A 21,748-nucleotide genomic window follows, 5' to 3' on the forward strand; every position below is an offset into this window, starting at 1 on the left:
ATAGGTTAAACAATTTGGCAAACAGACTTTGGTTAACAGACTTTGGTCTGTTAGATAACTTACTCACTCTCCGGTTGGAACACTTACAGAAGAGGCCACGATGCTGCGAAAGTGGTTGTAACTGTCAAGTGGTGTCTGGAGCAAAAAGACAGGTTCACTTTTGCTTGGCCAGTGTACTGTGATCTTATTTAAGTTTTTTTTTTTTTTCAAAAGCTTTTAAAAACATGTATGGTTTGTGTGTGTGTGTGTGTGTGTGTATATACATGCACCACATGTGTACAGTGCCTGTGAGGGCACTGGAGTCCCTGGAACTGGATTTTTAGACTGCTGTTAGTTGCCATGTGGGTGCTGCTAACCCTGATTGTCTGTAAGAGTAGCAAGCGCTTTTACATTTGAGTCCCCTCCCTAGCCCTTAAATTGTACCTGTTGAAAAGGATGTTGTAAAGGAAAAGTCCCTCTGCGTGCCAGCGTGTGCTGAAATTGAAGGTGTTAGCAGTGCTGAATGCTTCAAAAGCCCCTCCCCCATGTGCTCCATGCTACATAGACCAAACAGTTTTTAGAAATGAAAAGTGCCATTTTCTTCATTAATATTTTCTGTAAGATATTTTTCCATTTTTCTCATTAAAGACATTGTAATGTTGGTAAGGTGGCTCAGTGGTTAGATACTTGCCACATATGTGGATTTATACCTTGTAACTAGTACATATTTCTGTGACCCTAAGTTTCTATTTTTGTTTGATTTTGCTTTTTTTTTTTTTCAGACAGGGTTTCTCTGTGTAAAAGCACTGGCTGTCCTAGAACTCAATGCTATAGATGATGCCGGCCTCCAATTTACAGACATTAGTCTGTCTCTACCTTCCCAGTGCTGGTATTAAAGGCATGTGCCACCACAACCTGGCCCTGAGTTTTTAAATATGCTGTAGCTGCACAGTATTTTCAGAAGCTGACGCTGGAGCACTCAGACACATTTACAGTCCTCTTAGAAGGGCTCTGCTGTACTCTGGAGACTGAGTTTAAATATGCTTGCATATGTATGTAACTTTTATACACATGCAAGCTTGCGTGCATAATGTATATAACTTACATGTGAGCCTCGTGCATATATATGTAATTTACTGAGCCATCTTTCCAGCCTTCACAGTTTTAAGTTTTGAGTTCTGTTTTCTCCTTGGTCTTCTGTTTGTGTTTAAGGAATAAAATAAAAGCTTCCAAAAAGCTCTTATTCCTGTATATCTGTATGTGTCCTAGGATCTAAAGCTAAGAAAATATTTTTTCATTCAATAAAAGTCATGGTATCTCAAGAAATGTACAAAGTATTCCTAAAGATGGGGGCGTTGAAAGAGAGCCGATCTGTGTGGTCAGGCCTGGTCAGGGTAGCAGACCCTGGCATAGCCTCACATAGACCCTTGCTCACAGGTGCGTTGTGCTCGGTTTAGTCTTTATGTTGCATTACCCCTAGTTATGTTTTAGGTATCTTATTTTTTAGCTTATACTTTTTCCTTATCTCCTCATTTGTTGCCTGTTTTTTTGTTTTTTGTTTGTTTGCTTGTTTGTTTTTTGAGGCAGGGTTTCTCTGTGTAGCTCTGGCTATCCTGGAACTCACTCTGTAGACCAGGCTGACCTTGAACTCAGAAATCTGCCTGCCTCTGCCTCCCAAGTGCTGGGATTAAAGGTGTGCACCACCACCACCCGGCTATTGCCTGTTATATTAAGAACTTTTAAGCAAATGCAACTAATTGTTAGTGTTTATATCTGAGGTTATTTGTAAAATGTCGCTAGTTTATGTTAGATTTTTTTTTTAAAGATTTATTTATTTAATGTATATGAGTACTCTGTAGCTGTCTTCAGACACACCAGAAGAGGGCATCGGATATCATTACAGATGGTTGTGAGCCACCAAGTGATTACTGAGAATTGAACTCAGGACTTCTGGTAGAGTAGTCAGTGCTCTTAACCACTGAGCCATCTCTCCAGCCCTATGTTAGAAATTTTGTGGCATGTTTTTACAAACTTCCTTGATTACTTCCTGATGATCATAGATCACTTTCAACAGGATCAAGAGTTGCTTTTTTTTTTTTTTTTTTTTTTTAAATTTTCAGACAGAGCCTCTCTATGTAGCCCTGGCTGTCCTGGAACTGTATGTGGACCAGGCTGTGAAGCCTTTTCTCCAGCTCCCCAACCCCAACTCTCCAGTTCCACTCCCCCTCCCATTTAAAATTGAAGTAGCACATTTCTTTGTAATAGATGAGGTCATCAGATGGGGTGAAGTGAATGCACATGAGCAGGTGGAGAGGAAGACCGACTTCCAGGACGACATAGCATTCAAGTGCACACTGCGGCATCTAGGGAACAGCTTGAGAGATCGGAGCCATGGCCCAGGCAGATGGGACCACACACTGCTCTTCTGGGTGACCATAGGGCAGCTCACAGCCACGTGCCATTCCAGGAGGCACCAGGGGATCTGATGCCTGCTTCAGACCTCATAGAGCACCGGGTGCACGAGGGGTACACAACCAAGTGAAAACCAACACTCAGACATGTGGGAAAGAGAATGACAATGGTTTGGAATAAATGACAGGATGGCATCCTCTCACTGTTTGATGTTGCAGATAGTGAAGCTGCTGCTTCGTCATGGCGGGAATCCATTCCAAGCTAATAAACATGGAGAGCGGCCAGTGGATGTGGCCGAGACAGAGGAGCTGGAGCTGCTGCTAAAAAGAGAGGTGCCCTTGTCTGGCGATGAGGAAAGTTATACAGGTTTGTGTCTTTCTTACTGTTTTGGGAACGGATTTTGCCAATTAGCCCAGGCTAGCCTAAAACTTGCAAACTTTCTGCCCCATCCTACTAAGTGCTGGGATTACAGGTGTGTGCCACCAAGCCTAGCTACAGTTTCAGATTTTATATATATATATTCAGTTTGACACGTTATTATATGGGACATTCTGCACTGGTATTTATATATAAAGTGAGGACCGTACACTAATGCTAGCTGCTTATTAGTTTATTAGTTAGCTGTGGTGTTGTGAGTGCAGTCACAGTGCAGCCGGTCATCCGTTTCCATCTCAGCTCTACTAAGTTTCTAAACCATTTCATGACTGCACTCGGCCTCACCGAACCTCTTGCCTCGTGTGCTCATTACATTGCTGTCACCTTTTCTTGTATTTGGGATTATTCAGCTACTAACAATACATCTTATGTCCTTTCTTGGCATTAGTAAGAAATTACAGTTGTAATTAGTAATGAATTACAGTTCATGCTTTTGTAAATTGGGTAATTGAGCTCTAATAAGCCATTTCTTTACAAATATAAGTTTTATTAATATTATTTTTACGTTTTTCATTTTGTTTGTTTGAAACAGGATCTCACGTTTTATTTCTGGCTGGCCTTCAACTCACAGATCTGCCTACCTCTGTCTCCTAAGTGCTGGGATTAAAGTCATGCACCACCATGCCACACTCTTTAAAAAAGATCTATCCAAAACAATTTTTTTGAGCTGGGTACAGGACCTAGGGCCCTGTACTTGTTAGGTAAGCACTTTACTACAGAACTAAGCTCTAGGACCCCCACCCCCACCCAACCAAAGAATATTTTTATTATTAAGAATATATGTTAGAAAACATTGGCATACTTAGATTTTTTTATGTTTTTATTAGATGTGCTTAATTTACCTTTCAAATGTTATCTCCTTTCCTCGTTACCCCTCGGAAAACCCCTTTCCCATCCCTCCTCCCCTGCTTACCCCTCCCCCTCCCCCACACACACACTTTCCTGACCTGGCATTCCCCTACACTGGGGTGTTGAGCCTTCATAGGACCAATGGCCTCTCCTCTCATTGCATACTTAGAATATTTTAAAAATAGGGTTCACAGATATTACAGAAAACATTTTCCCATGTTAAAGATAGTTTTCTGAGTTCAAATTGGAAGAATTTGTTGTGTTTCAGGAAAAAGTGAATGAAAAAAACCAAACATGACAAATGGCCCTCTCTTCATAAAGCTTCAGTTCCTGTAATTAAACAGACTTGTGACTTTTATATATTAAATTACATACAAGGAATTAAATACCAAAGTGCAGCCAGGGAGCGGTGACATAAGCCTTTCAACCCAGCACAATAAGAGGCAGAGACAAGAGGATCTCTGTGAGTTCAAGGCCAACCTAGTCTACGAAGTAAGTTTCAGGACAGCCAAAGATACACAGAGAAACCCTGTCTTAAAACAAACAAAAAATGAAACAAACAAAAACAAAAAAGAAAATGTATACTTACTTTTAGCCATGTATAGGAAGTAATAGTTTGAAAATAGTTTTTAAGAAGAAAAATTTTTATCTTTTACTCTTCATGTGGAAAGCTAACTAACATTTTGTACTTTTGAGTATGGGACTGATCACCTTGTACAAGTATTAAAAATATATTCATTGGTCAAAAAGTGCTGCAGATTTGTGGATAAAGTGATGAAGAAGCTGTGAGCCCAGCAGTGATCATGAATTACATAGGGATCTCTAAGTGACTTGTAAACATCATCATATGATTTATAGAAGAGGTTAGGCTTACAAAGAAAAGTGCAATTTAAGCATCAAACAAAAGTAAAGCATTTGTGAAGAGACAGAAGCAATAAGTACAGTAAACTCAAAACTGCACATTCATCAGATAAGAGCACTGGCTGCTCCTACAGAGGCCCCAGCTTATGCACCCATCACACACCTACATGGCTATTCCTAGCCAATCATAACTCTAGATAGAGGATAACCAGCATGCTACTATGGCTTCACGGACTCCAGGCACACACGTGGTGCACTTAAATATATTAAGGTGAAATACTTGTTGGGGCCAGGAATCTACTCACAAACCACAAGAAAACCAATCTCAGTCAGACAGGGATAGTTTCTTGTTATTGACCACACACCCCACGACTGGTGGACAAGGGCCATGGTCCTGATTCAGGAACTGAACCATGACCCTGAGTTAAGATCCTACAGGATTTTTAAGCCTTAAATCCACAAACATCTGTGCCAAGTTATTTCACCAATCAGGATTTAGGGATAAGGGATTCCCTTAGGAACGTGTCTTTGTCTTACATTTTTCCTGCTCCCATTGGCGGGGGTATTTAACTGTGGCAGGGGACTTGCTTGTGTAACATTCATTTCCTAACTTGTCTAGGATGGGACATGTCTAACACTCACATCCTAACTTGTCTACCAGGAAGTCAGTTCATGTCTCTTTCTGCCAGGAAGGGTGTCAGCTCCCAGGGAGGTCTTGGGAATTTAAACTTTACCAGTCCACTACTCAAAATGGAACTCTTATTTCAAATCATTACTTATATTGGTGCAAGTATCTCTCATATGTTGGGGTCTATCCTAGGGGCAACTTATACCATAAAAACTAATACATAGGTGCAGGAAATACTGTTGTGTGTTTGTTTTGGGTCCAGGCTTATTGTTGATAACTATACAGAACAGTTCTGTTGACTTTTATAGTGATTGGTTTCCAAGGGCATACATAATATAACATAGCATAACATAACAGAATGAATGTGCAATCAATCTTGGCATTAGAAAGTTTCCTAGAAACAGCAGGAATATATGAGGAAGTTTCCTTACAATGGCAGGCTAGCCAAGTAATTGTTACCCAGGCATTAACATTTTATCTAGGCTTTAACACATCATATTCATAGAATAAAAGTAAATGAATGTATTTATAAAAGGAGTATGATATATGATAACTACAGTAGTTTCAAAATATATTTTTAAAAAGCACACAGTGGCAGGACAGTGTTGGGCACTTTGGAGGCAGAGGCGGGCAGATCTCCCTGAGTTCAAGGCCAGCCTGATCTACAGAGTAAGTTCTAGGACAGCCAGAGGATACACATAGAAATTGTGTCTCAAAAAACCAAAACAGAACAAAAACAAAAAAATCTCAACCCATACTCACCTCAGTTCCTCTGAGGTCTGCCCTCTCTCTGGCACCACCTCTCCCAACTTTGCAACCTTGTTTTATTTTTGTAAGTAATTCACTGAGTCCAGTTTGTGTTATATATGTACTAATACACATTTCCTAGAACTTGACTGACTATAGGGCTACACCTACAATGAACACTAACTCTTCTGTCGAATTTTTCTAATAACATGACAAACTTCCTTCTATATACTATATGTAAGAAAATAGAAGTGGGTTTTCATTTACTCCTTTAAGAATTTTAAAAAAGGATTAGAAAGATGGCTCTGAGGTTGAGAGCACTGACTGCTCTTCCAGAGGTCCTGAATTCAATTCCCAGCAACCACATGGTGGCTCACAACTATCTGTAATGAGGTCTTGTGCCCTCTTCTGGCATGTGGGCATACATGCAAATAGAACACCTTGTACATAATAAATCTTTAAAATAAAAAAAGAAAAATGTCTTCTGGTTTGCTTGAATAAATAAACTGCAAAAGGATATATATTGAAAAGATATAACTAAGGTACTTACTTAAAACATATGCATGTATTCAATTACATATATATACTACTGTAAAAAAGGTACTGTTTTAGGTGGAGATCTTAGGAGATGATTTCTTAATGTGTGAAGTGCTTGTTACTCAAACCTGAAGACCCGATTTTGGGTCTGTAGTTCCTACATTCCAGGAGAGTGTTATGGACTGAATGTAATTCCAGTGTTTGGGAGGAAGATAAGAGAGATTCCTGAGGTATGCTGCCCTGCTAGACTAGCCAGGATGTCAAGCACTAAGTATACAGGGTGAGGAGCAAGGAAGATGTTCGACGTCAGCTCCTGGCTGCACGTTCGTGTTCGTTACCCTGTAAGTGCATCCCATGCACTCAAATGTGTACACATATGTACATACCATATTTATGAAGACACACACAAGTGTTTGCCCCTCTTTGTCTGATGTTTTTTAAAAAATGGCTCAGCAAGTGGGTAAAGGTGCCTGCTGCCACACCTGCAGCCTGGGTTTTAACTTCCAGAGCCACTGTGGTGGAGGGAGAGAGCCGGCACTCAGAAGCTATCCTCTACCCTTTGTACATGCACTGTGGCAGTTGGAGAGGTGACCCAGCCATTAGAGGCTCATAGTCAAAACATGGAGAGAAGAGAAACTCTTCTTGGTTTTCTGTGGTGGAAGGAATTGAGCCCAGGACCCCATAAACCAGAACAAATAGTCTGACCCACACCTCATGGCCACGTGAATCTTGACATTGAGTGGGTCATCACCAGAGTCACCCGTCAGTCACCTACATGTTCTCTGTTTCTCATGGGCAGTATTGGGCACACAGTGTTGAAGGCTTTGGTAGGGATCATTACCACTCTTTACTGCTTGTCTTCATTGGAGGATATTTTCTTGCATTGCAGTGTGTTTTTAAAATTCTCAATTTTGTTTTCTTTTTGGACAGAATTTCATGTAGCAGGAAAAAAATGGCCAGACCTCAAGAGTCACTATGTAGGCAGAACTGGCCTTGAACTTGTAGTTCCACTTTTTTCTGGCCCCCTCCCCTTCCCCCGCTGCTGCCATGTACTGTGACCACAGGTACATGCTGTCTGGTAGTGCTGGGGATCAAGCCGCAGGCCTGATAATATCAAGGAGGCATCCCCGACAGAGGATGCATTCTTCTCCCCAAAGCCTCAATGCTTATTATGGAAAATACTCAAAAAATTATATAGCAAGTGCCCTATACGCATCTATTATATTTTTCATTGTTAACCTTTACTGTATTTCCTCTATATTGTCATATTATCTATCATCCATCATTTCTGGCCTTGACTGGCCAGGAACTCAATATATACACCAGACTACCTAGCACACATCATTCAGATAGATGGATGGATGGATGGATGGATGGATGGATAGATAGATAGATAGATAGGTAGGTAGATAGTTTTTGTTTTTTGTTTTTTGGTTTTTTTTTTTTTTTTGAGACAGGGTTTCTCTGTGTAGCCCTGGCTGTCCTGGAACTCACTCTGGAGACCAGGCTGGCCTTGAACTCAGAAATCCACCTGCCTCTGCTTCCCAAGTGCTGGGATTAAGGGCGTGTGCCACCACTGCCTCATATATTTTCAAAACTCATTACAGTTAAGAGTTACAGACATCCATAAATACCTGACCATGTGTTTCATCAGCTGGAGTTTAATATCTGCTTATGATTTCTCTTGGTAATTGTGTTTAGAAATGCATAGTTGTTGAGTCTGTCATTCTCTGAGTGTGAGAAATGCCTAACCTGTAGAATCATGAAGAGAAGGAGAAGATCAAATGAGTCGTTCAGCAGAACAATCACATGAGACCTTGACTGGGTCATAGTATCCACCCAGTGAATAGCATCAAAGTGAGGAGGTGTGGACAGTGTGTGCCTCCAAATGCCATTCCTGTAGAACCTCAACAGTTAGTTGCATCTGTAGTTGTATTATCATGAAGAGTGTTGTATGTTTTTAAAAATAAAGCCAATTTAATGTTGTAAATTATTAAGAATTGACAGTGTATGGAGCTGGATAGATGGCTCAGCAGTTAATAGCGCTGGGGGCTCTTGTAGAAGATCCAGGTTTAATTTCCAGCCCCCACATAGCAGCTCACAAGTGTCTGTAATTCCAGTCCCAGTGGATTTAATGCCCTCTACTGGCCTCTGAGGGTACTGCGCTCTGACTCAGCTGTATTTAAAAATGAGTACTTTTTAAAAATTTACTTTATATCAGTGTTTTACCTGCTTGTATGTCTATGTGAGAATGCCAGATCTTGGAGTTACAAACAATTGTGAGCTGCCAGGTGGTTGCTGGGATTTAAACCTGGATCCTCTAGGAAGAGTAGTCAGTATCCCTAACTGCTAAGCCATTTCTCCAGTGTGTGTGTGTGTGTGTGTGTGTGTGTGTGTGTGTGTACATATATTATTGTATTATATATGTTAAGGAATTAACAGCCTTTAGAGAGGCCAGCAAACATAGCATAACTATTTCAGAATTTTAAAGAGGTAACCAAAGGGCACTGGCTGTTGTAGACTAGAGTCTCTACTGAAGGAGGAATGACTGTGAAGACCATCATAGGTTATTTAACCAGAAATCACCCATGGAAACAGGGATGTTGGTGACCGTGTGTCACGTAAAGAGAATGTTCATCTTTTTTCGAAGGTTTTATTTTTAGTGACGCGTATATGTGTGGGGGCAGGGTATATTTGTGAGTCAGTGCCTGTAGATGTCAGAAGAGGGATCTGATCTTTAGGAGCTACCAGCAGTTGTGAGATGCCCAACATGGCTGCTGGGAACCAAACTGAAGTTCTCTGCAAGAATAATACATGCATTTAATACATGGACCATTTCTCCAGCCTGAGTTTTAAAATATTGAGATATATTCTTTTTTTTTTTTTTTTTTTTTTTTTTTTTTTTTTTTTGGTTTTTCGAGACAGGGTTTCTCTGTATAGTCCTGGCTGTCCTGGAACCAGGCTGTCCTCGAACTCAGAAATCCACCTGCCTCTGCCTCCCGAGTGCTGGGATTACAGGCATGTGCCACCATGCCTGGCATTGAAATATATTCTTAAGAGATACTCACTAAAGTATATATTAATATAGGGTTCCAGTGTCTGGAATCACTCTAACCTATACTTAAAGTATAAAAGTAAATGGGTGGATACCAACAAAACAAAACTAAAAAAAAAGCATGTATGAAGCAGGCTATAAAACATCCATAATAGGCAAATCTGGTTAAAGGTTAGGCCATTTTGAGTGATTTCAACTTTTAAAACTTTTTGAGTTTGTAATTATTTTCAAAGGAAGTTTAAAATATATACCAATGCAGAGTGAAAGGTAGTTCAGTGGTTAAGAGCACGTACTCCTCTTGCAGAGGACCTAGGTTCACTCCCAGTACACGTCAGGTGGCTCAAAACACCTGTAACTCCAGCTCCACAGGCGTCTGCACTCACACGTACACACATGCTACTAAAATGTCCTGCTCTGTTAAAAACCCGAAAAGCAATGAGTGAGATAGCAGCAGTAATTTCTAGTTCCCATGTGATCTCAGAGTGTTTTCTGCTACAAAACATTGAGACTTTCTAAGAGAAGGATCATTCCTTGTTGGAAGCATGTGTATGAGATGAGTTTGGGAAATCCTTGTCCTTTGCATTTAAGGAAGTTATCAAAGACTAATGAAAGGTGTTTTTACTAGACCATAAGAGATAACTTGAAGCTGTTTCCCAATGGCTCACAACGGCATATAATGTCCTAGCTAGTAAGATTATTAACTGCAAAGTTAGAAAACTCATGATATATATTTAAATCCATGGGTTTATAATGATAATTTTAGACATTTTGTGTAATAATTAGAGAATGCTAAAGAACTAATTTATTTTTTAATTAAGCAAGTAAGGAAAAAATCATTAGCTTACCTAATCTAGGAAATTCTAAAACTGGGAAGCTTCTTTGTGTTAGAAAATTATCCAGGTAAAATATGTAGGGGGAAATGGAGGTTTTTGTGACCCTGATTTAATAATATCTAAGCATTAAACATGAACCATTACATAGAGTAGGAACTGGAGAGATGGCTAAGCAGTTAAGAGAGAGCACTGGCTATTCTCCTAGAAGACCCAGGTTTAATTCCCAGCACCCACATACAGCTCACAACTGTCTGTAACTCCTGTTCCAGGACATCTAATTCCCTCAGAAAGACATTCATAAAGTCACAACACCAAGGTACATAAAATAAAAATAAAACTTAAAAAACAGCATAAAAGCGTCTTGTGTTTCTGAAGAAAGAACACATTCTCACTGTGTCTCTGGAGACAGACTTTCTGTCACAGTGCTCAGGACCCAGCTGCACTCCAAGAAGAACTTGCAGAGCTGCAGCAACAGTCAGCAAGGCCAGGGGTGTGCCAACCTATGCAGATCTTGTTCCTGAGCAGGTTTAGTGTATGGAACAGAAAAGGAGATCCTGTACACACACCAAAAAGAAATTGGCTTGAAAGGCACTTCAAGCTGTATAGAAAACATGCAACACTAAAAACGTAAGCATGGCTTTCATGAGTGATTACTGTCCAGGAGAATTTTACATGAAACTCAATCAAAGTAAATGGTGCGTGTAAGATTCGGGAGATTGATAAAATGATATTTTAGACATTTATTCAGTGTGTCTAGTGGGGAGTAGGGCACGTGTGCCATGCCATCGGTGTGCAGAGCAGAGGACAACTTGCAGAAGTCTGCTCTCTTCCACCGTGTGGGGTCCAGAGGTTGCAGTCAGCTCCTAAGGCTTGCCAGTTAGCACCTGTACTCGTTGAGCCATCTCACCAGCTTGGCGTGCACATGCATATGTGTATGCGGGCGGGCGGGTGGGCGGGCGGGTCAAGTATAGTAATTCTTAAGACAAAGGGTATTATATAGTTATCTAATACGTGATTGGAATCGCATGGCTCTGGGAAAGTTTGGTGCACTTGCAGCAGTTCTTTTTCTGTGTTTAGGAGGTGGGACTTTACTCCATCAAGGTTTTCCACTGCTTTCACCCGCGTCAAAGGCTAGGTAATTACAGGAGGTGCATGAAGGCGAATAAAGAGGAAACAGCATTAATAAGGGATTGGTATCAATCCCATATTTGACAGAAGTAATGTTAATGGAACTAAGCTATAGGTAAAATTATAAAAGTGGCAACTTTTATCTCTTCTTCCTCTAGTGAAAAATATAAATTTAATATTGTAAGTACATAGATACTGCTCAGTAAATAAGAGGCTGGCCCTGGGAGATTGAGTCTGCTCCACAGTGAGTCAGCCCATGGGAAGTGCTGGGGCCGACTGGGCTGAGGGCCGGCTGGCCTCTCCCAGTGCTGCAGCTGCTCTCCTTGCCCTTGCACCAAGCATGGCTGCTCGGACCACTCAACAGCATGTTGCTGTGCGCTAATGAAAAAGGTAACAATCCCAGGCTTGCCTGGGTGAGAGAGAACAGTGAATAACACAGTTTTAACCCCACTAAGTAAAAGCTGGAGGAATTCTAAGTTCATCAACAAAAATGCGCACTTAGGTTCTGATGCCTCATGGAAAGTCTTAGAGATGGTCTGTGGTCCTATCATAGAAGAAGACAGAAGGGTGACTAGTTCCAAGTCCATTCTCGACCACAGGAAGGCTTTAGAAATGAAAGGTCTGGAGTAAGACTGTGGCTTGGTTGATCAAGCATTTCCTAGCATGCGTGAGGCCCTAAGTTCAGTCACCAGTAAAACACACAGACACTCAAAAAATAAAATACTTATACACATTAATCAATTGTGGTAATTCTGTAAGTAAATGAATTTTAAAAGTACTTTGTTATTTTAGAAAATAACATAAGCCGGGCAGTGGTGGCACACGCCTGCAATCCCAGCACTCTGGGAGGCAGAGGCAGGCGGATTTCTGTGTTCAAGGCCAGCCTGGTTTACAGAGTGAGTTCCAGGACAGCCAGGGCTACACAGAGAAACCCTGTCTCCAAAAATCCAAATCCAAAAAAAAAAAACCAAAAAAAAAAAAAAAAAAAGAAAGAAAGAAAAAAAAAGAAAATAACATAAACAAGTCATATTTGCTATCACATAACAAAAATAGAAAAGGAAAAAGTTATGAGTAAAACAGGAGACATAAGTAATAGATGCAGTGAATTTAAACAACTGGAGAACTAAATTATAGAGATTTAAAATACCTGGACAAGATAAGACTTCCTGTGAGGTCTAAACAAACAAAACCCAGAGAGAACTGCAAGAGTTTAGAAGGCTAAGCAGCCAGGCGGACGCAGTACCTTCAATTCTCGTGCTTGAGGCTGAGGCAGGAGGCAGGCCTCCATGAATTCAAGACCAACAAGGACTACTTCAGTGAGCCCTGTCTCAAAAAAGAAAACAGGAGAAAAAAAGACTTGGAAAGCTTCATGGTTCATGTGAACAGGTGTCCAAGAGCGGCGGTCTAACAGAAGAGTGGGAGAAAGGTCAGCAATGTGAACTGGCCCTGTGCTTCTGAGATGTCAGCCAGCAGCACAACAGTGAGGAGCCTTCAGAGTGTGTGTGCCGACTGGGGGTGTGAGTTACCCAGAACTGAAGTGTGTGTGCCGACTGTGGGTGTGAGTTACCCAGAACTGAAGTGTGTGTGCCTACTGTGGGTGTGAGTTACCCAGAGCTGAAGTGTGTGTGCCGACTGGGGGTGTGAGTTACCCAGAACTGAAGTGTGTGTGCCGACTGTGGGTGTGAGTTACCCAGAACTGAAGTGTGTGTGCCAACTGGGGGTGTGAGTTACCCAGAACTGAAGTGTGTGTGCCGACTGTGGGTGTGAGTTACCCAGAACTGAAGTGTGTGTGCCAACTGGGGGTGTGAGTTACCCAGAACTGAAGTGTGTGTGCCGACTGTGGGTGTGAGTTACCCAGAGCTGAAGTCTGTGTGCCGACTGTGGGTGTGAGTTACCCAGAGCTGAAGTGTGTGTGCCGACTGGGGGTGTGAGTTACCCAGAACTGAAACTGTAGCAGACGACTCTAGAAGATTATACTTTGTGTCTTTTCGATTTTTGCTACGCAAAAAAACTTTTTTAATTTTTAGATTTTATTGTTGACTTATAAGAGGCAGGATGAATACAAGTGGAAGTCCATGTACATGTGTATCGGTGATGAGAGTATGAGGTTGGAGGGCAGCTTGCTGGAGTCCATTCTCTCCTTCAGCCATGTGCGCTCCAGAAAGAGACTCAAGCCATTGGCAGCAGTGGCTGAGCCATCTTACTAGCTCATCTTCACAAGACTGTTCTGAAATACTTAGCCTTCTCTATTAGTTGGGCACACTCCTGGGAATACAGTGGTTATTAGAGTCTATATTCTCTTTGGTGACAAAGAATTTAAACGTAGGCATCTCTAGGAGCTTGATGAAGAAACTCAGCATGTTTTGGAGTTTCCACTGCTTGGTGTGTTGGGTTGGAGAAGTTAAGATGGGTAACCATAGCTTGTAGCTGATTCTTACTAAGTGACCAACATTATTTGGTATTGCAGTTTATTGGTTTGGTTTTGTGGTGCTGAGTATCAAAGTCAGAACCTCACACATGCTAAGAAACTGCTTTATCCTTGAACTACATTTGCTTTCCTTGTCATGAGCAACATTTGTTTTTTTTAACCTGTTTGTGCACACATATGTACATGTATCATGTCCATGTAGAACATTATAAGAAATCATACTCTGGAAAGGAAGTTCAATAGACCGCTGAGGAAGCTAAGCTGAGGGGCGAGGCAGAGGTGGCACAAGGAGGCCTGGAGTATTGTCTCTAAAAATTATGATGTGAGGGGTTTGCTTGCATGTATGTTTACACCCCATATATATGGTCACTACATATGTGCTTTGTGTCCAGTGAAGTCAGAGGTGGCATTGGCTCCCCTCAGGATGGAATCACAGATGGTTGTGAGTCTATGAGTCCTGGGGATTGAACCCAGGTCCTCTGGAAGAGTGGCCAGTGCTCCAACCATGGCGCATTTCTCCAGCCCCTGGTTTATTTTTAATAGTCAGTCATTTTACCCTGGAATTTATTCTTTAGTAAGAACACAGATGTTCATTTACTGCTAGGTCCTTGAAAAGTGTTTTGAGTTCTGTTCTTTTCAGACTAGAATTTGAAAATGTGACTACGCTTGTTTCTTTAGTTCTCTAATACCTTGATTTCTTGGACATGATCCCCAGTCACTTTCTAGCAGCTCCTAGGCTGCTTTCTCCCAAGTTTGGTTCTAGACTCTTACCTTCTTTTCCTTCCTCTGTGCCATGTTAGCGTGCTCAGATTCCCCTCACTAGGTCTTCCTCTCAGTGCAGGGAGCCTCCCAGCAGGCTCTGCACACCTCACCAGCTAACCACCGCGCTCAGGCCAAGACCTTCCAAACATTCCTTCAACCCCATACTTCTCTCTTGAACTTCTAACTAAATTTAGCTGCCTCTGGATGCTGCCACTTATATTCCCTCAGTGAACCCTCAGAAACTGAAGTGCACAGTGAAGCTGGCTCCTCATGCATGCCACTTTCTGAGTTACAGCAGCACTCACACACCTGGGGATCACCCTAAATACGGTTCTTCCTTTTCCTTCCATCTAAGCCATTCTGCCATATTTTTGAAAACCCTCTGTGTGTTAGGTATTGTTTAAGTAGAGATGATGCAGGAAATAGGTAATAATAATTCTACTGTTTGCAGTCAGTTTTGATGTTTAACTCTTTTGCAAATCTATCTGTTGTGTAAATCCTGGAAGTCCTTTACACATCCTTCCTGGTAATATAGAATCTGGATTTGAGTTGAAATTCTTTCTCTTTGATAAGAAAATAAGATTTAAGAAAAAAAAGAAAGTAGAATGTTTTATATGCCATGTTCTATTATTGCTATGAACTCTTTAATTTTGATTCTTCATGAAGCCATAGTTTTGAAAAGCAGCATTTGGTGGTACATGCCTGTAATCCCAGCACTTGGGAGGCAGAGGCAGGCAGATTTCTGAGTTCAAGGCCAGCCTAGTCTACAGAGTGAGTTCCAAGACAGCCAGGACTACATAGTGAAACCCTGAACCCTGTCTTGAAAAAAGCCAAAAAAAACAAAACAACAACAACAACAACAAAAAAAAAAAACCAAACCTTCCATAGAACAAAGTGCTGCAACTGACTTTTCAGATAAAAGCTATTTTATTTAAACTTACATGTTTTAATTAGAGTAGGACAAATCTTCTAGAACCTTTTTAATTTTCCACTAATACTATTTCCTGTGTTCATCAGCTATGTATTGATTTTTCAGAATATTTATTTTCCACATGGTGAATGTGCCTGAATTATTGCTTGATCAAAGTGCGTCAAGGAATGATGCAAAAATTATAAGTAAGTATCACACAGCAATTCTGAAATTGCTGAAGACTGATGAAAAATCCCAAATTTTATTCTTTAATTTACCTGAGGTTCTTGTTAAACTCAACATTATCGATCTTCAACCAATCAAAATTCCAAATGCATTTTAAATGGAGAATTAATTTAACTGCCCATAACTACTTGTATATGAAATTTTCACAGCATGATTTTCCTTCAGAAATACCATCCATGTGACAGATACACTTTAAGTGTTGCAAGATTAGAAGATAGCTAAGCCTGTGAATGTCACACCTTAATAAACTTGGAGCAAATAAATTAGTATTAGACTTGTAACATTTCATATGAAGTTTATCCCATAAGATATTGTGTGAATGCCAGTTCTGCTCAAAGCTGTCCTGTAAACTGTTTGCTGTTCATACCAACCCCTACCCCCAGGATAAGGAATCTGTGCAGAATGTCAGTTAAAGCACAGTGGTTTTCACCGTGAGGGAAAATGCTCCTAGATAATGGCTGCTGAGAGAAACAGTGTCTGTTAGTGATGTCATCAGCTGAGTCCACTGTTGGCACGAGGTCCTGCTTTATAATGAAAGGTCTAATCAGCAAATGCCTCGCTCAGTGAGCAAAGGCTGCACTTGGAGTGGCAGCTCTGTGCCGCGTCAGTCAGACATCTATGATAACACTACAGGAACACATGCGCCGGTTAATACAACTTATTTGGATAGAAGTGGTATTTAAATTTGCATAATTCTTCAGTTGTATATCCCCTCCTCAATATCTGCCTTTTCTAGTTGAGTCTCTTAGCTGGTCTTGAATTTGCTAAACTGACCCCAAACTTAAAGAAATCCACCTGCCTCTGCCTCCCAATCCCGGAATTAAAGGTGTGTGCCACCACACCTTGTCTGTTTCCTAGCCTTACTGAATGTCCTCTTAAGTGCAAAAATCCTTTCTACGAGTTCAGAATTCTGCCTGATAATAGTACTTACTATAAATAACGCTCTTTTGTTATGTTGAGAAGTCAGGTGTAATTCACTCTTGCTGGTGAATTATAGTTATGGTAATGGAGACACGGGCCACAGTGCCCCTCCAGTCTTTCCAACACTCTAGTTGCCAGACTAGAGGCTTTAATAACAATAACTATTGCAAGTGATGTTTGTACTATTCCAGCCTTCTCACTTAAGGGGTGCTCAGTGGACAAACTTTAAAATGCCAGTCATTGTTAAAGAAGTAGCCCATGTCTTCCTTGGGTGGTAATCTGGCCTTTTAAAGTAGCTGCGGTAAACTTTAATCACCTATATATTTCAGCTTAACCCAGCAGAGGCTCTGTCCTCATAAACTGCTATTAGGGTCTACTGCAGGGCGGAGAGCCCTTTGAGAGGAGAGTGAGGCCTTGTCCTCTGCTGGCCATGTGGGTCATGAAGGTCATGAAATGTCTAGGGTTGTGAATCCTTTTTCAGTGTTAAATAATACATTCTACTATTGTGGCAAAATATTGTCATAATCTGTGGGACTATTTTCCTTGTAAAAATAAAGTACTGGGGCATACTTGTGGATTTATAACAGTTAAGAGATCCAAATAATGTAATATTTTAAGTCAGAATATATCAGAATTTTTTGTGAAATGGACTATATGATATTAACATTTTAACATAGAAGCATGATCTTAAAAATTTTCAAAGCAAAGTTGGGAATATAACAGCCATAGAAAGAAATTCTTTGTGGTATTTTTAGAGCGAATATTATATCAACATATTTGATCATTAGCATTTAGACTACATGCATAGCACGTTTTATACAATAAAGGCATTAGGGGGTTGGAGAGACGGCTCAGCGGTTTAGAGCACTGTCTGTCTTCCCCAGGACCTGGGCTTGATTTCCAGCATCCACGTGGAGGATCCAGTGCTGCTTTCTGGCTTCCTTGAGCACCAGGCCTGTACATGCTGCACAAGCGTAGGTGCAGGCAGAACACACAGACACAGAAAATGTTTTTTAAAAATCTTAAAGAAAAGCATTTTTGTTGATATTCTAAAATTAAAGATTTCTTAACATATGAAGTTTAAAAATGTAAATAGTATTCTTGTTCCTTTCCAAGTAGCATGTTTTACTGTATTTAAAATATAGAAAGGATTAGACTGGTTATGAAGGATGAAATCCATTTCTCACCCTGAGAACTTGATGTTCTTAGGCTAAGACTATTTGGCAACATCTTGGGTGCATCTGCTTTGAGGGTGCTCAGTAGCAGTGGGCACTGGGCTCCGCTCGGCTAGTTGTTCTCCTTAATGTATTCTTTGCAATACTGGTGCAGAGAGAAAGATGGAAGACAGGAAGCATGCATGCATCGCTACACACAACATGATGTTGCTCCCTCAGTGGACACTGAGTAACAGATGTCAGAGTGCTCTCCATGCTCTTTGCTTGTTTTTTAACGTGTGTGCTGTTCTCTACAAACATATTTGAATTGTAACTTTCAAACTTTCTTACATAAAGATCAGGTTGCTCTTACCAGTGCCTTAAACAATATCCGTTTAGTTCTTTTCTAAGTCAGTACTTCAAAATATCATATATTTTATCATATATTCTGTATAGATTAACAATATATCAGCCTAGGCCAAAAGCCTGAGAATTTATATTTCTAGGTGAAATAATTGTTAATGGAAAATATATATATATGAAGTTGTAAGGAGTGAACAAAAAATGAAGGCCTAAGTTACCTAATGTTGCAAAATTTCATTATTTAGTACTAGATGAATGACACATTTGTAGCCAGTTATTGATGAACTAAGGCTGCATAATGAGACCCCATTGCAACAAAAGGAAGCAAAGGTAACATGTTTTCAGGCTTGTGAAGTGGCTCAGCAGGTGCGGACACTTACCTGGTGACACTTATCAAGTGAGCTGCTCACCACTTACAGCCAGAGGGTGACCGAATGAGCTGATCCCTGCAGCCCTCAGGCCCCAGACACATGCTAGAGCATTTTATGTGTGCCTCTCCAGTAACTTGGTTACTTTTTAAAAAGGGAAACTTAGAAGGGATATGTCTTATATTGTCTTGGTATCCTTATGTATAAATGGGACATTGTAGTCACAGCTTCCATGTTCTCTGGACAGCTGCAAATGAATATAATGTAAGTCCTTAGGGTGAGTCCATGACATAATCACAGCAGGGTGCTTTTTATAATTGGTTAAAACTCTATACAAGCATACCTTTGAGCAGAACCCTTAAAAAGGCCATTCATTAAAAAAAAATACTGATTATATAATACCTGCATTTAAATGAATTCAAGTTAACCAGTTTCATATCATCCAAAGAAAAATAAATGCCTTTCTTAGTCATGGTAAAAGGACCTCCCTGTGATTTATGTATTCATAATAGAATAACTGACCTTGGGTGATTTTTGTCCATTTTCTTTAGTGATGTCAAAATTTTTGTAGTGATATTTGTCCTGTCTTCAGAGAAATAAACATACCATTTTTATAGAATTAATTTGTGTTACACTTTGACAGAAAGGAGTCGGGCGATGAGTGATTACAGGGTATGTGTAGAATACTACAGTCCTTGGTGATGTTTATGATAAGAGCAGATACTATGCTTGATTTTCACCAGGAAGTAGTTTATCTCTAATGTAGGCTTTACTTTTAAACATATTTTCCAGCTGTTGATCATATCCTTTTTCTTCTGTGTCACCCTGAAACACCTAATGGTAATTCTGTTCCCAGTGCCTATTATTGCAGAGGTAAAGTGAGAAGAAAGTTACATCTGATAAGCTTCTTTCCAAATACACATGAAATCTTTCCTCCTATATGGTAAATCAAAACACTTACTATTTGTTTGGAGAATTGAGGTTTAGAAATACAAATTTAAGGGACTGTCGAAGGACTGGGGTGTGGTTAAGTCTGTGGGTGCTTCTCTTGAATGCACAAAGCCTGGGTTGGATTCCTAACACTGTGCAAAGCAGTTGTGTTGCACACCTGCGGTCCCAGCTTCTAAGAGGAGGGAGCAGAGGATCAGGAGCTGGACACCAGCCTGGAATGCAGGGCATTGCTGAGAGTGGGAGAGATGGGCAGACCAGACGGACAGGCACTTTCTCTTTTTTTAAGCTACAGTTCTCAATCTGATGGGAAACATGTCAAGATTTGTTTTCTAAACTGCAGCCAACAGTTTTCTAATGTTCAATTCCTTGTCTAGGTAGTGTAAGTTATAGTTATAGAATTGTTTTTGTTTTTTGAGACAGGATTTTTCTGTGTAACAGAGCCTAGAACTCCTGTTCTAGAATTTATTTTGTAAACCAGGATGGCCTTGAACTCACAAAGATCAACCTGCTTCTGACTCTCCTGTGTTGGGATTAAAGGTGTGCACCACCATACCCAGTTTATGTGATTCTTAAAAATACTAATCTTGATTCATGCAGGACAAAGAAACCACTGGGAATAGCCAAATAACAGATGCTTCAGTTGCTTCCCTAGAAGGCGCCAGAGAGTCTAAAATTCAGCCAACCTGTCTAGGGAGCAGTCTCCAGGTGAGAGAATCCCAGCCTCTGTGGACAGCTCTTCACTGCCAGGAAACTGTTCCTTCAGCTAATGCCTTTTCCTTCTGTATATGAAAAGAAATATAGAGATGGAGGAAAATCAGCTGGGTGAAATAGAAGGAGGCCCAGATGACAGACTAGAACAGTTGATCCTGCACATTTTGAATGACGGAGAAAGAAAAAGTTCTTAGCAGAGAATCCTGAGAAAGTAGAGACCAGTGACTCCACAACCATATCTCCCAAAGGCTGTTGTCAGTCCTCAGAGGCCAGAACTCTCCTTGAGATAGGTTACTAAGACCAAATGTTGCTGAAGATCTAATCTGACATCTAAAACAAGGGCAACCTGAGAGACATTCAGAAAACAAAGATGCTTGAAAATATAAGGGAAAAAGGCACTTACAAATATATTAAGGACTTAGGTTTTTCATATTGCAGAAGGACAGATGTTAGGAGTATGTTGTTTGTAACAGAAGACTTGTATTTTAGGTCAAAGAACACTATTTAAAAAAAAAAACAAAACAAAACAAGATCACATAGAATGTGGCCCTGAACCTCTTAATTGATCTCAGTCACACAAGTATCGCAGATTAGAGGCCAGCTTTTCGTGCCAGCCTTGAGCATGTCAGGAATCTTCCTGCCTTAGTCTCCTAAGTGCTAAAATTGAATGTGAAAACTATCACAGCCAGTTTGGGATTATTTTTTATGGAATAGAAAAGATAGTTAAAATACACAAAATTAGTGATGCATATCACAATTTTAAGGATAGAACAAGAAACCTACATAAACATAAAGACTGAGATTAAGATTTTCATGAAAATTTCCAGGATGATAGCAATGATCTGGCATACCTTAGAGCTAAATATTGGAGTTTTTGTGGAAAATGTTATCTAGAAGTCATTTGTTGGGGCTGAGAAGTGGCTCAGTGTATGAAGGAGTTGTATGTCAGTTGTGCTGTGGGCAGCTTAGTCCTAATTCTCGGGAGGCTGAGGCAGGAGAGGGTGAGAGGTTCAAGGCCAGACTAGGTTTCATAGTTAGGTTATCTTAAAAAGTAAAGTCTCCTCATACACATATTTAAACTAAACCATTTACTGCACTGTACTGTCAAGGATGAAAAGGCTTTCTTGTTTCTCAGTGAGCAAGGGGAAAGGAGACAAAAATACAGGGAATGTTTCAGGGTAGATGTCCAGCAAGCACAAAGTATGTGGGCTTTCCAGAATGACAGAAGTCAGTCAGTCACATACTAGGTGGACAGAGGGCAGACCTTAGGGTAGAAATTAACTGTGTTCACTCTAACTTCATTAAATTAAGTCAAATTTAATACTTTTAAATATGTCATGAAAAGTAAGTTGCAAGTGTCATTCTCTTGGGTAGTAGCATTAGTATGGAATTTGATTCTCTTGATTTGACCAATTCTGTTTTCCTGTTTTTTTTATTATTATTCGATATATTCTTTATTTACATTTCAAA

At 40.4% G+C, this 21,748-nt stretch overlaps 1 protein-coding gene across 7 annotated transcripts in view; it reads left to right on the forward strand.

The window, feature by feature from the left end:
- The window catches only part of Ankrd12 (ankyrin repeat domain 12), a 107,718-nt gene that overhangs the window by 50,533 nt on the left and 35,437 nt on the right, over positions 1 to 21,748 (forward strand). For 5 of the 7 annotated variants that reach the window (XM_052193498.1, XM_052193499.1, XM_052193501.1 and 2 more), the window contains one exon: positions 2,610 to 2,757. In XM_052193498.1, the coding sequence (XP_052049458.1) occupies positions 2,610 to 2,757 (148 nt within the window). Of the gene's footprint in view, positions 1 to 2,609; positions 2,758 to 15,690; positions 15,771 to 21,748 lie in introns of those variants that run through there. The other 2 variants (XM_052193502.1, XM_052193503.1) reach the window with 2 other exon arrangements.

This window comes from Apodemus sylvaticus, chromosome 9 (genome assembly GCF_947179515.1).
Source record: "Apodemus sylvaticus chromosome 9, mApoSyl1.1, whole genome shotgun sequence".
Lineage (NCBI taxonomy): Eukaryota > Metazoa > Chordata > Mammalia > Rodentia > Muridae > Apodemus > Apodemus sylvaticus.